At 35.4% G+C, this 18,095-nt stretch overlaps 1 protein-coding gene across 3 annotated transcripts in view; it reads right to left on the reverse strand.

Moving 5' to 3' along the window:
* Nucleotides 1-18,095, reverse strand: part of TRIP11 (thyroid hormone receptor interactor 11) — a 71,815-nt gene that overhangs the window by 19,084 nt on the left and 34,636 nt on the right. For 2 of the 3 annotated variants that reach the window (XM_081292599.1, XM_081292598.1), the window contains exons 15-16: nt 17,020-17,123; nt 12,788-12,887 (exon numbers count right to left, since the gene is read on the reverse strand). In XM_081292599.1, coding sequence (XP_081148725.1) covers nt 12,788-12,887; nt 17,020-17,123 — 204 coding nt within the window. The remainder of the gene's footprint in view (nt 1-12,787; nt 12,888-17,019; nt 17,124-18,095) is intronic. The other variant, XR_014021751.1, reaches the window with a different exon arrangement.

The following is an 18,095-nucleotide window of genomic DNA, read 5'->3' on the forward strand; positions in this document are numbered from 1 at the left end:
GCCAATCTGGGCAACATTTTATTTTAGATCCTTTATCTGTGTATGAATTCTATGAGCATGTGATTGCTTTTGGGGCCTTTTCTTGCACTACTTTTTTTTTTTTTTTTTTATTCTCATTGTTATTTCTGATACTGGAGCTTAAGCCCAGAGTTACTTTACCACTGAGGTGTATTCCCCAGCCCTTTTTATTTTGAGACAGGTTCTCACTAAGTTGCCCAGGCTGGCTTGAATTTGTGATCCTCCTGCCTCTCCTTCCTGTGGTGCTGGGATTACAGGCGTGTGCCATTGTGCTTGGCTCTAACACTACATTCTGAATGGGAAGAGAATTCTTGACTCTTCAGAGGAAGAAGAGCAAATAAGTAAGTTAACCTCATTACTGTTCTGACTTAACCATCCCACCCACAAGCTACAGAAGGAGCCTGAGTGAAGATGGACAGGGTCTTCTCATCTGTTCTCCTCTGCTCCTCCCCACCGGTAAAGAGAGGGAGCAGAGAAACAGAGGTCAAACTTCATCGCCCTGTTCTTCTCTGAAATTTCCCTTCTCCTAGCTAACTTTCTCTATAACTAATAATTTTATGCCAATTATTTGTCAAAATGATAATAATTTGGGTATACTGGGTCATTTATCAAAATTATTTAAATCTGTATATTTTTATTGATTTAATGTAGTCACTAAAGACTTAAAAATTATGTGTGGCTCACAGTCTATTTCTATTGAACAGTATTTTATTAGATCATAACCTGAATATAAAACTACACTATTCTGTCTCTTTTTTAAGAGAAAAAAAAAATTAACTGGGTATGGTGGTGCATGCTCACAGTGCCAGTTACTTAGAAGGCTGAGACAGGAGGATCCCTTGAACCCAGGATTTGGAAGCCAGCCTGAACAACAAGGAGATGGAGAGACCCATCTCAAGTAAACAAACAAAAATGAATGACAGACATTTTCAGAGTAAAATTCATGGAACAGATTCTGATACAAAGTATCAGATTCTGAGTAGATTCTGATGCACAGAATTTTAGCAAAATAAGTTAGAAAATCAAAATGTAATTTAAGGCCAAAATCTCAAGAATAAAATTTCTTAAACCATTATTAAAATATGGTTTAGTTCCTGAGCTAATGTGACACAGAATGCAAAAGGCTATTTTAAATTCAAGGAGTAGTTTAAATGTATTTTGATATTTGTGTCCAGAAAAAGAACAAAGTCAGAATTTAGGGAAAAGGGTTGAAAGAAATGTGTTAACTGAGAGGCTAGAAAAAGGCAACCACCCACTTCCAAGGTCTCCAAAGGCACCTCTTTTTCTCCAGGAACATTTACTCTCCTCCCATCAGAGATTCTGAATTTTCTCTTTAAAAACTGAAGACTAACTCCAACCACAATTTGAACTGCATTTACACGGGTAGGCAAATAGCACTATTTAGAAATGACTTTAAGCCAAATACAATATTCCTGTGAAATAACCTCACATGCCAAAAGGATTCTTTAGAAGTTAGAGTGGGAAATGGATCAAGGACTTAGGAATACAACCAGAGACCCTGCGTCTAATAGAAGAAAAAGTAGGCCCTAATCTCCATCATGTAGTATTAGGCCCCAACTTCCTTAATAAGACTCCTAGAGCGCAAGAATTAAAACCAAGAATCAATAAATGGGATGGACCCAAATAAAAAGTGTCTTTTCAGCAAAAGAAACAATCTGTGAGGTGAATAAAGAGAGACTACATCTTGGGAGCAAAAGCAAATCTTTACCCCTCACACATCAGATAGGGCACTTATCTTTAGGGTATATAAAGAACTCAAAAAGCTAAACACCAAAAAAAACCAAATCAATAAATGGCCAAAGACATGAACAGACACTTCTCAGAAGAGGTTATTCAATCAATCAACAAATATATGAAAAAATGTCTATCATCTCTAGCAATTAGAGATGCAAATCAAAACTACTCTAAGATACCATCTCACTCCAGTCAGAATGGCAGTTATTATGAAGACAACCAACCAAAAGTGTTGGCAAAGATGCGGGGAAAAAGGCACACTCATACACTGCTGGTGGGACTGTAAATGTTGCAGCCAATATGGAAAGCAGTATGGAGATTCCTTGGAAATCTGAGAATGCAACCACCATTTGACCCAGCTATCCCTCTTCTCATTCTATACCCAAAGGACTTAGAAACAGCATACTACAGGGACACAGCCACATCAAAGTTTATAGCAGCACAATTCACAATAGCTGAACTGTGGAACCAACCTAAATACCCTTCAGTAGATGAATGGATTAAAAAAATGTGGTATATATACACAATGGAATATTACTCAGCAATAAGAGAGAATAAAATCATGGCAGTTGCAGGTAAATGGGTGGCGTTGATGCTAAGTGAAGTTAGCCAATCCCAAAAAAACTAATGCCAACTGTTTTCTCCGATATAAGGAGGCTGACTCATAGTGGGGTAGGAAGGGGGAGCATGGGAGGAATAGATGAATTCTAGATAGGGAAGAGGAGTGGGAGGGAAAGGGAGGGGGCAGAGGATTAGCAAGGATGGTGGAATATGATGGACATCATTATCCAAAGTACATGTATGTAGACACGAATTGGGTGTCAACATATTTATATACAGAGATATGAAAAATTGTGGTATATATGTGTAATAAGAATTGTAATGCAAAAAAAAAGTACATGTATAAAGACATAAATTGGTGTGAACATACTTTATAAACAAAGATATGAAAAACTGTGCTCTATATGTGTAATAAGAATTGTAATGAATTTAGCTATCATGTACTTAAAAAAATCAATTTTTAAAAAGTGAAATAAACCTATATATAGTTATATGTGTACTATATTCATAAGTTGTTGTGAAATAAATAGCAGAAATAAATACAGCATTTAAAATATTACTTAAATATTACTTAAAGTCTATACCCATATACACACAGCATATAAATATGTACATGTTTTCAATTGTGTATCGGTGTATGTTTGTGTAAATATACAGAGAAATAAGAGCACACAATATATCTATATATTGGTATATTCAAAGAAAAGTCTGAAAGAATAATACCAAACTGCTAAATGTTAATGAAGAGTCTCTGCAAGGGTAGATGGTGGTTTTAGTGTAGAATTAGCAAGACTTTAACCTATAGTTGAGTTTATGTCTATATAATTTAATGTTTATATTAAATTAGCCTTTTAAAATATTTATCAGAGAAATGTGATAAACAGCCATGAGTCTAAAATGGAATGGGCAGATACTGTCCAGAAGTTAAAAAGTTGGGCTGAATTAGGGAACTTAAGAGTGTGGATTGATAACGTTGGATGCCATGCAGCAGGCCTTTGGGGATGCAGAATAATGACATAAACACCATTTTATTTATGAACAATTAATGGATTTATAATATTTAATGTAAAAATATGATTTGTATTTTTCACTAAAAGTATTTTTTGTTTAAAAAAAAAAGAAGTTAGAGTGGGGAAGGGGTGTGTTCAAGTTAAGCAATACGAAAGATTGACTAGTCTGGGGAGAGTGTGACTCTGAGCACAGGACACACTAAACTTCCACAGTGGGGTTTTCAAAACTCTATAGACAGAGCCACAGTCTTCATCGTTGATTTAAAATTAAAATCAAACACAAAGTGTAATTACAGTAAATCAGCATATCATAACTTCACATTTTGTGATCAGTGACAGTGCACTATAATACTGTCTTCAGACAAAATCTTAAAATTAATCACACTCCTTACAAAGTCATTTGGATATCTCATGTCTAATCTCATCCTATGGACAAGACCCACGTCAGCTCTACTGAACAGTCACTTGACTGAAAACAATACACAAAGCCCAGAACTTGAGTCCAAGACCTGAATATAAACCATGGTCCTATCATTAGGATCAGATGTTGTTGCTTTTTTGAAAAATGAACATGTTTATCTCAAAGGATTTTGAGAGAATTAACTGAATAATCAAATGTGGATTTTCTAAACAGTAGAGTCCTACATAAAACATCAGTACTCATTCACCTGATTTCTTAAAATAACTAATGAGGAGTTCATCTTTCAGCAGCCCTAATCAATATCAAACATACGTTACATTTCAGTTAATGCTAATATTTTGTGATTTTTCCCTCCATTTTGCATATTTTTCATATTTAAAAAAAAATAATTTTGGGTTGTAGTGGGACACAATACCTCACACATACTAGGTGAGTGCTCTACCGCTGAGCCACAACCTCAGCCCCCATATTTTTCATCTTTAAGAACTACAACAAAGGGGTCAATAGAAGGAAGAAAAAAATATTATAAAGATAATTTCATTTATATATTTAAATGTCAGTAAACAAATTTCGTCTGGTGTCCTATTTTCAATGGCAATCTTGAAAATAAATTTAAACCTAATAAAATATTAAATCTAATATAAAGAAATTTCACTTATTCATTAAATATAACCAAAGGAAAATTAGGTAGTCTTTTTTTTTTTTTTTTTTTTTAAAGAGAGTGAGAGAGGAGAGAGAGAATTTTTTTTTTTTAATATTTATTTTTTAGTTCTCGGCAGACACAACATCTTTGTTGGTATGTGGTGCTGAGGACCGAACCCGGGCCGCACGCATGCCAGGCGAGCGCGCTACCGCTTGAGCCACATCCCCAGCCCGGTAGTCTTTTTATTATAGAATTTCAATGTATACAAGACCACTATACTTCAACACCAAATAATATTTTTTTTTTACAAATATCCTATCTATTTATAATTTGAAGTTGAGATACATTAGCATCTGCTTTGCCTTTTAACTCAATTCTTATCAACCCTCTTAGACATGTAATTTTAAGGTCTAGAGTACATGGTTACTTCTTTTTTGTCCCATAATCATAATTATTGATTGCAGAGTAAAAAGTTAACTTCCTAAAAATGAACTTGAAGAAATTTTATAAATACATTATGACCTCACTAATTTGAATTCCACTGGATTATAATCTGTGATTAAAACAAAATAATATAACAAGGTCTGTTGAATTATTTATTTGGTTATTTGGAATTACTCTATTATTAGTATATATACTTGAAAGAGGTTTTTTTTTTTTTTTTTTTTTTGGTTTGTTTTGGATACTGTGGATTGAACCCAGGGTATTTAACTGATAACCCTACATCCCCAGCCCTTCTTATTTTGAGATAGAATCTCACTAATAAATTCCTTATGGCCTCATTAAATTGTGGCCTCAAACTTGTAATCCTCCTGTCTCAGCCTCCTGGGTCATTGGGATAACAGGCATGCACCACTGTACCCTGATGAAAGATTTTACATAAAATTTTTAATATGACCAAATCTGTTCTCCCTCTCCATTTTCCTCCCTCACCCTTTATTATGAATGCAGATAATTTGTACTATATTTTTTAAAAAATATTTTTTAATTGTTGATGGACCTTTATTTTTTTCAGTTATTCATATGCAGGGCTGAGAATGGAACCCAATGCCTCATACATGCTAGGCAAGTGCTCACCCCTAGGTAGAGCATAATTTGTACTATGTTTTCCATACTGAAACTGAAAAGCTGTTTAAGAGTGAATGAGTCAAGTTACGTAGTATTTGATTTAAAAAGGTTATACAGACTAGCCAAATCCCAAAAGAAAGGACTGCAATTTTGTCAGAGAAAAGCAATATTACTGTAATATTTCCCTATTACAAATCAGCTGGATGGACTATATCCAGCTCAAAGAAGTGTTCTGGTCAGCCCACACAGGGTTTTTATGAAAATGCAAATTAGTTGTCACATTAACAAATGGGGATATTTCAAATGAACATCCAGATTTCCAATATCTCTTGAAAGATTGGAGATTCATCAACAATGGGACCACATGCTTGTGCAGAGCTAAAAATCTGCTGTCCCCATAAGAAAAACTTCAACTCATCAGTCTCTATCCTCTTCCTTTGCTCTCATATTATCATTCTGGCCCAGTTGACAATTTGTGTTTGTGATCCATGCTTAAGAGTTTCATTTCTCCATGCAACAATCCATTTCTAATAACTCCACCTTCCCAGCCCCCACATCAAACTACATCCTGCCTCCCCACACACCTGCATTCACATGTACACTGCACTTGGTTATTATTTGGCAAACATGTCTTTGGCCATTTATTGGATTATACTAACTCATGTGAGTTTCTCCTCCTGTCTGAAGTACTTTTCAGCAACTTCTTACTACTTAATTGTACCTAGTTTTCACTCTCGTGGGGTCTTCTATATCCAACAGCCCTTCATTCCACAAACTAAGGAGAAAGGGTTGCACCTACTTGACACATGTTGTGTTCCCTTTTCTGCCTGTCAATCTCTTGACGTAGACCTTTATCCCTGTCTTTGTTAACTCCAATGCCTACTGCAGTGTTTGGTATACAGAAGATAAAAAAATGAATATTTGATAAATACAGAATGATTTTTCTGGGGCTAGGGTTGTAGCTCAGTGGAAAATCGCTTGCCTTGCACATTCGAGGCACTGATTTCAATCCTCAGCACCACATAAAAATAAATAAATAAAATAAAGATATTGTGTCCATCCACCTAAAACAAAAAATATTTTTAAAAAAGAATGATTTTCTCTAAAAAGGGAGAATATCTGGGAAAAAGAAAATAATAAATTATTCATGTTCTGAATTATTCATATCTATAGAAAGAGAAAGCATAAAAATGTTAACTCAAAACATTCTCACTAGTACATAATTTACTTTTTCCTTTATACTAATTGTTTTTGAAATACTAAAATTTCTAAAACATAGTTCATTTAAGATACTAATACTAGGCAAACATACTTAAAAATGTACTCATTAAGGCTGGATGCAGTGGTATATGCCTATAATCCTAGCAACTCAGGAGACAGAGGCAAGAGGATCACAAGTTCAAAGCCAGCCTCAGCTACTTAGCAAGGCCTTAAGCAACTCAGTGAGACATTGTCTCAAAAAATAAAAAAGGCTGGGAATGTGGCTCGGTGGTTAACTGTCCTTGGGTTTAATCCCCAGTAAACAGCACCCCCCACCAAAAAAATGTAACCATTAAGGTCAGACGAGGTGGTGCACACCTGTAATTCCAGTGGCTCTGGAGGCTGAAGCAGGAGGATTCCGAGTTCAAAGCCAGCCTCAGTAATTTAGTGAGGACCTAAGCAACTTAGTGAGACTGGTCTCAAAATAAATAAAAAAGCTAGGGATATGGCTCAGTGGTTAAATATCCATGGGTTCAAACTCTGATTAAAAAAAAAAAAGAGGAAATATTAAGTTGAAAAGAGCTTAATTATTTCCCTAAATTATATATATATTTTTTTCTTAATTCAAATTTGGCATTGTCTAGTATACCCATATGTTTATATCATCACAAATAACTTTTTAACCATTTATGGCAATTCAGAACACTGCATCTGGTACTTCTTATATGTTTCCTCTAAAATCACCACTTCTGCCAAAAACATCTATAAAGAAATCCCTCAAAGGTTTGGGTAACAAAGCGTCTGGGAATGTATTTGGCCTATGGTCAACAAGTCATTATATGTTTTCTTGTATAAATCATGTCCTAGAAAACGGAATGTCTTTATTTAAAACAAAAACTCTATCATAAAGCTCCGCAAAGGTAGTTCCATGAAAAACATTTTAAGCTTCTTTTATATTTGTAGTTTTAAAATGGTTTTAAGCTTCATATTATAGTAAGTTTTTACTGGAACTCATTTTATACATTCTTTCAGATTTTCTTTTTAAAAAATATTCTAAGGAAATTTTCCATTCTCAACTCTGAAGAAGACTTTTTTTAAAAAAGAAGTTTCTAAGCTTTCTTTTAAAGTGGGGGGGGAGGGGGCAGGACACAGTAGTTTGGAACCTTTTAAAATAGAGGTATAAACTGGCAGATAGACCAAAAACATTTTCCCAACTTAGAACTAAATTTGTACTGCATATGAAAATTTGTTTTTCTTTGCATATCATAAAATTCACCACTCTTTTAAGTAAAAGTTACTGAAACAAGAACTATCATTTGCTAATTATTTATCCAATCATTTTCATTTAAGGAGGAATTTATCTCAAGGATGATGGTAGAAGTGAAAAAAGGATGACAGCGAGATAACACATCTTTTAATGGTTCAGCTACAGTCTAGGTTTACACTAATGTGTATATCTCATCAATAACAATTTTATGAAAATTCTGGATCTAAATATACTCAATAAAGACACAGTCCTATCTGAGTTTGAAAAAACAAATATAATGTGGTATGTGAAATAAGTCTTCTTAAACTTTTTCAAATTACAAATGAAAAAGAATGCCTTCAGGTGAAATAATTCCAAAAATAAAGGATAATAGTAACCCTTCTACCAGTCAACACTATGTATTAAAATATAGTACTCATAGGACCTTAGGGTTTCCTTTTATTGTTACTCGAGAGGTATAGCGGGGAATATGTAAGTCAGTTTTCAACAGTTCTCACAGTTTTAAATAGTTCTTATTCTTTGTAAGAATAAGAACCTACAGAGAAGTGAGGGGAGGGGAGGGGAGGGGTTGGGGAGATAGGAAGGATAGTAGAATGAAACAGACATTATTATTACTGTGTGTATATATGTGACTGCATAACCAATGTGATTCTGCAACCTGTACACTCAGAAAAATGAGAAATTATACCCCATCTGATTCAAATGTATGATATGTCAAGGTCATTGTACTGTCATGTATAACTAATTAAAACAAATTTAAAAAAAAGAAGAAGAAGAACCTACTAGTGGTGTAAGGCTCTCTCTCAAGTTCCTTTCCTCCACATTATGCTGCCTGACCCTTAATAGGTTCTAGAGAAACTAAATGCACATTGTCATATGATCACTGTTGTGTGCCACTGTCTTAACTCATGGTGTATCTGTGCTATATATAGTTTCCTTTGTTCCTTGTAAAAAGGTATCTCTCTAATATGCTACACAGCACCTAACATAAAGTCAAGTGATTGGTTCTCATTAAGTAGCTAATGCCCAATAAAGCATCTACCCTTACATTTTTCATACAAGGCCTATAAATACCCTCAACTCATGATCCCAGCTGAATGTTCAGGGCATAATAATTATGCACTCTAAGAAGGGCTGAAATCATGAGCATGATATTGGTGTTTTGATACTGGTGTCATATGCAACCATTCTCTTTTGTTTGACTAGACTAAAACATCTCATTTCTGATAGCAGTGATAAAAATCAACCATTGTGAATAAAAGACCACTTTTTAAAACAAGTTTCCTAATATTGTTTAAATGTTGAAACTGCCTATCAACTAATCATTAGTGTACAAATGCTTAGAAGTAAAACAATACTTTGCCTCTACATTGAAACCTCTATGTACTTCATCGCAACAAAACCCAATCTGTCTTTTTCAAAATTGTTTCTCCTGGCAAAAATTTCTGCTGTCTGGCCAAGTTTAGTGTTAAAAATAAAGTACAGTATTACAACATCAATCAACATTTAAAGTACTTAATGATTTATGAAAGAAGTATACAATAATGCTTTTTGAAATAAGTAAGCCAATCAAAGGTTTATTTATATTATCAGATCAATAGTACAGTTTTGAGAAAATCACATTTGTGTGTTTAGAGATATAAAAGTGGTATTAAACACTTAGGTAATATAAGAAAACAGACTTACAGGAGGCTATAAAAGGCAAGAATAATTTAAAGGGCTGGGGATATAGCTCAGCAGTAGAGCTACTTGCCTAGCATGCCAGAGTTCAATCCCCATTGCTAGGGGAAGAGAGGAAAAAACTTAAAGACAGAAACCACTGCAGCTTTACTTCCCTTCTTGTCTGTGTGACTCTGGCCCCTTGCCTGCTTTTCAAATACCATGTGTACAAGCCTCATGGCACGGTTTTTTTTTTTTTTCCTTGTGGCTAATACTGATTGCACAAATTAAGTCCAAAGTTCTTATACTGTGATGATGAGTAAAAATTGTAATCTTTTTGAAATACTGGGGATAAAACCCAAGGGTTTTTTTATAATCTACTGCAAATTACTCTATCATTAAGCTACATCCCTGGCCCTAAATTTCTTAGTTGATTTTGAGAGAGGGTCTTGCTAAATTGCCAAGCCTTGCCTCAAATTTGCAATCCTTCTGCCTCAGCCTCCTAGTAGCTGGGATTGTAGGTGTAGGCCACAGCACCAGTGAATTGTAATTTTTTTACATGAATAGGAAACTAGTCCACCTAAGTCCAATCAGACATGATCAAGAAAATCTGAAAAGATTCTATCACTGGGAGTTTAAATGGGAATCGAACAAGTACTAAATACTGCAAGGACTCTGGCATCCTTACCAACTACAACAAATCACAGATTTTTAAAAAAATCTTATAATCTACTGCAAATTACTCAGGTGGCTGTCTAAAAGGGAATGCATGGCCTTAGATAACATGGGAGCATGGCACAGATAATGAGTTGGTTCAGAACTCACCTTTTTAACTCCATGAGTTTGAGCCTAGCCCTAAGAGATGAATTTTTTTTTAAATATTTATTTTTTTAGTTTTTCGGCGGACACAACATCTTTGTTTGTATGTGGTGCTGAGGATCGAACCCGGGCTGCACGCATGCCAGGCGAGTGTGCTACCTCTTGAGCCACATCCCCAGCCCCAGAGATGAATTCCTTAGCTAACCCATTACATGATCAGTGTCCCCCCTCTGGACTGCCATATGTGTTCCAAATGATACTAAACTGTAATGGCCTTCCATCTAAGTGAATTTTTCCCAAAAAATAACATATCTCTTAGTAAAGCAGTCATTTCAACTGTGAGGGAACAAAAATAGATGATACTACCATATCTTCTAGGAAGGTGAAGGTATAGAACAAAAGATAAAGTCAGACTATATATAACCATTTTCCTGACAAGAATGTAATAATGTATAAAGATCATAACTTCGGACATGAGTAAAGAGATCAGAGTTCAAATCTCAGTTTCTTTACCTTATAAAATGGAACTAATACCCACTTACTTTAGAATTGTTATAAATGGCAAATATAATAAGAAAGGATTGGCTAACACAGGCTCTGCTGTCAAATGCCTGCAATAGAGCTTTAGAACGTATGGTTTCCTTGCTGCTTATTTCCAGGCATATCCACTAGACTTGGTTTCTAAGCTAATTCTTACAAAGTAGAGGGCTTTTAGTTGGTGGTACTCTGCCTCAAATCAAGTTATTCTAAGGAAAATTACCTCATAACTTACTGGGTGTTTTTATTTATAAAAATCCCATGTTTCCTTTCTTCTGCTGGATTTAGGCCAACTTACTTAGGTTCTCCTTTGGTATACATGTTTCAATGGTTTTTGCCTGCTTGCCCCCTTAATGTCCAAGTCACTCTTCTGTTTTGACAGTACCTCTGCTTTTCCACCTCCTTCTATTTTGCCTGTTTCTATTTTTTTTATTCTAATTAATTTTTTTCTATATGACAGCGGAATGCATTAGATTTCTTATGACACATACAGAGTACAATTTTTCATATCTCTGATTGTACACAAAGTTTATTCACACCAATTTGTGTCTTCATAGATGTACGTTGGGTAATAATGAACATCTCATTCCACCATCATTTCTAACCCCATGCCCCTTCCCCTCCCACCCCTCTGCCCTATCTAGAGTTCGTCTATTCCCCCCCATGCTCCTCCCTCCCTACCCCACTATGAATCAGCCTCTCTATATCATAGAAAACATTCAGCATTTTGGTTGAGATTGGCTAACTCCACTTAACATTATCTTCTCTATTTCTCTTTTGAGTCAGATGGTATATGTTTTTCTTAATTCCTTCATTGCATGCCTTGTTACCACTATGCCAACAAAGACACCCAAGGATTAGGGATTTCTAGGCTCCACCATGACCTCTCCTATCACCTTGAATCATTACCCACTACACATAGTCTTAGAATAGCCCCAATTTCCTGGTTACCCCAAAATCAGAGATTAAATGAGGACATGTCATCATTGTCAGCTGTTAGAATCAACAAAGCATTATGAACCACTTGATAACCTGAGCCCCAACTGATAATCCTAAACACAGAGCTCACCTTAGGGAACAGATAGGACTTATGATACATTAACAAGCATGAAAAAAAAAAAAAAAAGGAAGGAAGGAGGAAGGGAGGGAGGGAAGATGGTAAGTGTCTGCCTGTGTGTTAAGTCCAACCACTGTCATAAAAATCTAGTTATATCCAGACATTCAATTCATAAAAAGTTACTCTTTGACTTGAGAATACTGTCCTCTCCAACTGCTTGCCCCCTTAGTATCTGGATTCCTAAGATGCCTTCAGTTGGATGCACATGAACCTATCAGGAAGAAGTCATAACCATAAAAAATTGAATTAGGGGGCTGGGGCTGTAGCTCAGTGGTAAAGTGCTTGCCTTGCATGTGTGAGTCACTAGGTTCGATCCTCAGCACCACAAAAAAATAAAGATATTGTGTGTCCATCTACAACTAAAAAATATATTAATAATTTTTTAAAAAGTTGAATCAGTCAAATCAACCCCTTGGATGACAATAGGATGACAACCCACAAAACAGCATTGTTTCAACATTCAGGAGAATTAACTAGACATCCAGATCCTTCTTAATAAATCTGGTTTCTTTAGGATCAGACTCAAATAGAAGCAATTATTTAGGATCAGACTCAAATAGAAGCAAAACAGTCATAGGAGATGGAGATGGAATTCACACACCAAATAAACTATTGGTCTCATTCAACTGTGCAAATGCATAGTGGAAGACTACATTTGATTCAACACTAGTACTGTTGGGAAGAACAAAGGAAAAGAAAAAAAAAAACCTACTTTGTTTTTTAAGTTCTTCAATCTGTTCTTCCTTTAGATCTAACTGTTCCGTAAGTCTGGAAGCAGAATCCAACATAGCATTTGCTTCATCCAAACGTTCCTGAGGGAGGAAAGTTTATTAAAAAGCAGTATCCAAAAATGGTTCCACAAACTATCAGTCTGGGATAGAATCAATCCTTTACACCCTGGCTGATGAAGCTGCACCTCTATGACCTCGGGCAAGTTGATGCAACTAGTAAGTATCAAAGACAGAACCTGCAGTCTTTCACATACAATACTGCCTTTATGAAAGAAACTAAATAAAAAAGAAGATGCTACAAAAAAGACCACATGGTGACAGAAGTAAAATAAGTTAACAATAGGAAAAATAAAATTACAAAGATACAAAGTCAAGAAACCCAACAACAAATGTTCTCACTTTTTTAAATTTTTGCAAGTATAACACACATAAAATGATTGTTTCATTATGATTTCATTACTTTAAATCATTTACTTAATTACTATTGCATTTGAACATTTCTATCCTGTTTACAGGACAGTTGAATCTGCTCTTTTATGAAAAACCTCTTTGCCTGTGTGCGTCTGCTGTGCTGTTTTCTTTGTTAACTTGTAAGAGTACCTTGTAGATATGAACCCTCTGTCATCTGTGCTACACAAATTTACAAGATTTGCCACTTGTCTATCGACTATATTACCATTTGTCATTTAAATATTTTTATAATGTATATAGTCAAACATGTCCTACTACTTTGCTTTCACAGCTGAAATTTAGACTATTGGAATCCTCCTTGTCCCTAGATTATACATGTAGTATTCTAGATTCTACTGCAAGATAATTTGGGGGGGGGGGGGGGGGCGGGGGGAATTAACCAGGGATTTAATCTAGGGGTACCTTAACCAATGAGCCATAGCCCCAGCCCTTTTTATTTTGAGACAGGGTCTTGCAAAGTTGCTTAGGGTCTCACTAAATTGCTGAGACTGGCCTTAGAACTTGTGATTCTCTGCCTCAGCCTCCTGAGCTGCTGAGATTACAGGGATGTGCCCCATGCCCAGCTATTTTTTTTTAAATATTTAAATCATTAATACAGTGGAATACTTTTTTCCAGTGGAATACTTTTGATAATTCCTAGCTCACTGAATGTCAGAAGAACCATTTAGTCACTGTAACAATTAAAAATATCCCCATGGTGCACACCTGTAATCCCAGTAGCTCGGGAGGCTGAAGCAGGAGGACAGCAAGTACAAAACCAGCTTCAGCAACAGCCAGGCACCAAGCAACGCTGTGAGACCCTGACTCTAAATAAAATACAAAATAGAGCTGGGGATGTGGCTCAGTGATGGAGTGCCCCTAAATTCAATCTATATATATTCCCAGATATCTAACACCACTTCCAGTTGAGACTTCTTCCTTTAATACAACTGGAATTAAAGTATCTGATGTTAAGATGAAGTCTGATTTTATTTTCTTCCTTATGGATAGTTTCCAACGTTATTATTTAGATAATTTAAATAAACTTTCAATCCCCTTTTCTCAGGGGTTAGTTTTAATTTTCAAGTACATCCTGGGCTCTTTCTCTGAATTCTTTGGTTCCACTAATCTAGTCAACATTGTAATGGTTTGTGGCTCTATTTTGATATCTAATCAGCAAGTCTCTCCTCATTGTTATTCTTTTTCATAATTTTCTTGGCTATTCTGGAGAATTTACCCATCTAAATTTCAAGCCAGGTTTTCAATCTGAGTGATAGCTTTCTTGCTGTATTATCTTGGATAAGCTACAGTCTCTAGCTATTCAATCAAATATAATCTAGATGTTGCTGGAGAGGTATTTTGTAAATGCACTCAAATCCCTTAATCAGTTGAATTTAAGGAGAGCACATTATCCTGGAGAATTCTGGGTGGGCCTGACTGAAGTTCTTAAAAAGCAGGGATTTAGGCTTCCCCAAAAAAGACCAAAAAACTCCTTCTGTGGACAGCAGCTTCTTTTGTGCTCATGGAGATCTGTCCTGCTTATGACCTTCCTGACTGCCTGTGGACAGCATCTATGGCCTGTGCCTACGACTTCTGCTTGCCTTTGATGTGGTCTTCCCATCTTGACCACCATCACGGCAACCTTCAGACTTGCTTAGCCAGCCTCTACAATTATGTAGTCAACTCCTTATAATAAATCATGTGTATATCCTATATAATACACATATAAACTTATATATGCACATACATGTACACACATACACCCCACTAGTTCTGCTACTAAGGGTTGAACTCTGATACACAGAGCAACTGAAACTAAATTTTAGATCAAAATGTTTTATTCAGGGCTGAGAATATAGTTTAGTAGTAGAACACCTGTCCAGCAAGGCCTTGAGTTCAATCCCCAGTACTGCCAAAAAAGAAAAAAAAAGTAATATTCCAAGAAACTAAACTAAATTTAATATAAAGGAAATTTAATTAACTTTCAAATGCTATTTTTAAACCTTGTATTTACATTCATGAAATTATAAAAGCTTAAAACTACACTCAAGTATTTTCAAACATCAGCATTTATGCTGTTATTCTTTCTACCACTGGGTTTTTATTTCAGTAGTTTCAGATTCTATCTTCATTAATTCCCTCATCATTTCTTCTGGTTTATTTTGTTCTTTTTTAAATGTATATTACACTTTAAAATTAAAACACACACACACACACACACACACAACACTAGTTTAAAAAAGGGACCCGGACTTCCATGCAAGCAGTTGGACAGATGGGATACTTCAGAACCACTGGATATAACTAAAAGTATTGGATAAAATGTAGCCTGTAAAACCTATCCATGAACCTACAAGAAAGCACAAATGGTCAACAGCTACACTAAATGATGTGTGACCTCATTAGTAGTCAAGGAGATGCATACAAAAACTATAAGAGAGTCCTTCTGATATGGTTTGAATGTGGCCCCCTAAGTTCATGTTAGAATCTGAGGCCCAGTGTGATAGTATTGGGAGGCAGGTCTATTGGGAGGTGTTAGGTCATGAGCACACCACCCTAATGTCATTATTTCAGGCCTGGGCTCTTTATAAAGGACAAATTCAGCCCCCTCTTGCTTCCTCTCTGGCCCTCTCTTTGCCCTTCTGCCAGGGGTTGGACACAGCAAGAAGGACCTCATCAGACACTACTAGTCTTGGACTTCTCAGCCCCCAGAACCATTAGCCCATAAAATTTCTTTTCACTGCAAACTATCCAGTATGTGGTATTTTATAATAGCAGCACAAAACAGACTCAAACAAATTCCCAATCACCAGTTTGATAAAAACTTAAAAAGCCTAATAATGTGAAATGCTGACAAGAATGCAGAACAAGAACTCCTGTGCATTCCTGGTAGGAGTATATAAACACAAAAGAACAAAATCTGCCATCTGCAATCCGCCATAAACATCTATGACTCAGCAATTTCAACCAAAATGTATACCTGAAAGAAATTCATGTGTGTGTGTACCAGGAGATATAAACAACAAGGAAGTACGTAACCACACAGTTTGTACAGAAGATATCTAAAATGTCCTTTTGTCAGTAAAATGGGTAAGTAAATTATAACAATAGTTTATGTATAAAGGTTATATATGCCTTATATATAATTTTGTGTATATGAAATATGGCATAATAATAAAGAGAAAAATCTTTTTTTTTAAAGAGAGAGAGAGGAGAGAGAGAGAGAGAGAGAGAGAGAGAGAGAGAATTTTTAATATTTATTTTTTAGTTCTCGGCGGACACAACATCTTTGTTGGTATGTGGTGCTGAGGATCGAACCCGGGCCGCACGCATGCCAGGCGAGCGCGCTACCACTTGAGCCACATCCCCAGCCCCGAGAAAAATCTTTTTAAAGGCTGATACTTACAAAAGAAAGAGATCTAATGGGGTAATATATGTTATTTGAATCCATGTGAAATGTAGTACCCAATATTATTTTGATTAAAAGAGAAAATTATAAAGTTAAAAATGCAGATTAAATTTTCTTTAGAAATAGCTAAAATACCTATGTGTGCTAAAAAATTAAATGTGCCTTCATCTACATTATCTGGAAATCCTCACTACCTTATTCACTGTTATGACCCCAAACTGTGCTGGATACACAGCAGCCGCTCAAATAACATTTACTTTATGAATGGAAGAGAAGAGAATTTCCAAGACAAGGATCTACAAGAAATCATACCATGAATAATAAGATTTACAAGAGAAAACTCTTTTGGTCTACCTGTAATGACAATACTTCTCCTTCTAATTTTTCTGCCTTTTCCTTCCATTCAGCTATAGACTGTTTTGCTTTTTCTAATTCGGCAGAATACATAGCTTTTTCTTCTAAAAGAGAAAAAGAAGTTATATTAATATTTTGCAATCGTGATAAAACTGGAATTTTAAACCACCTGTACTTTAATAATTTGACAACAGTTCAAACACCTCAACAAGAAATTTGTATATCTTAATGATCAAGTGGAACTAAATAAATTAGTATTTCCCTCTGCCTAAAGCCTGATCTTGGATATTCTTCTCTCCTTTCATAACTCCATCTAATACTTCCTTTTTGGCAAAGCCTTCTCTACAGCCTCAGTGCCACACTAGTCTATATGCCCTATACTCAATCACATTATATTGTAAAGTAGACCTGAGAACTCTTACAATTTAAAGTATAAAATTTCAACCATGTGTAACTCTGAAAGAATACAGAGGTACAAATTTAAAGTTTTGTGTAGACAAAAAACTATAAACTCTTGTTGGTTACTTCAGTATCCTCATATCCCCTAATCCTCCTGCCTGTTCCCAGTCAGTTACTTAGCAATTAATTCAGTCAGTACCTACTGAATGTATGAATAAACATATAGGTGGCTACATAAGTGAATATGTCAACTGGATAAATCTAAGGATGGAAGGTCAAGTGTGGAAAAGCATGTAAAGCATATTTGGTTCTCAGGGTAAAAAAGCTTTGATCACTGTTGGTATGACTCAAAAAAAAAAAAATTTTCACTTGGACCAGAAAATGTAATTATCTCAAAGTCCAGATGACCAAAGTAAGGAGTTAATAAATAAATACTTCAAAGGACAGTAATTACTGGTAATTAACACTCTGAAGAGGATTTAATCTCCAATCAACATCTCAAAAACCTAACCGCCTTGTTTCTATGTTCTTCTTTTTGTTCCTCTTTATCATTGGATCATCCTTCTTCATGTTACCCTTATAATTCCAACTTTGATTTTAACTAGTAATAACATACTAAACAAAACTTTCAATAATTACTAAATACAGTTCATGTTCTTTAGTTTTAATTGTAAAAG

This window comes from Spermophilus citellus (genome assembly GCF_964194105.1).
Source record: "Spermophilus citellus genome assembly, chromosome: 4".
NCBI lineage: Eukaryota > Metazoa > Chordata > Mammalia > Rodentia > Sciuridae > Spermophilus > Spermophilus citellus.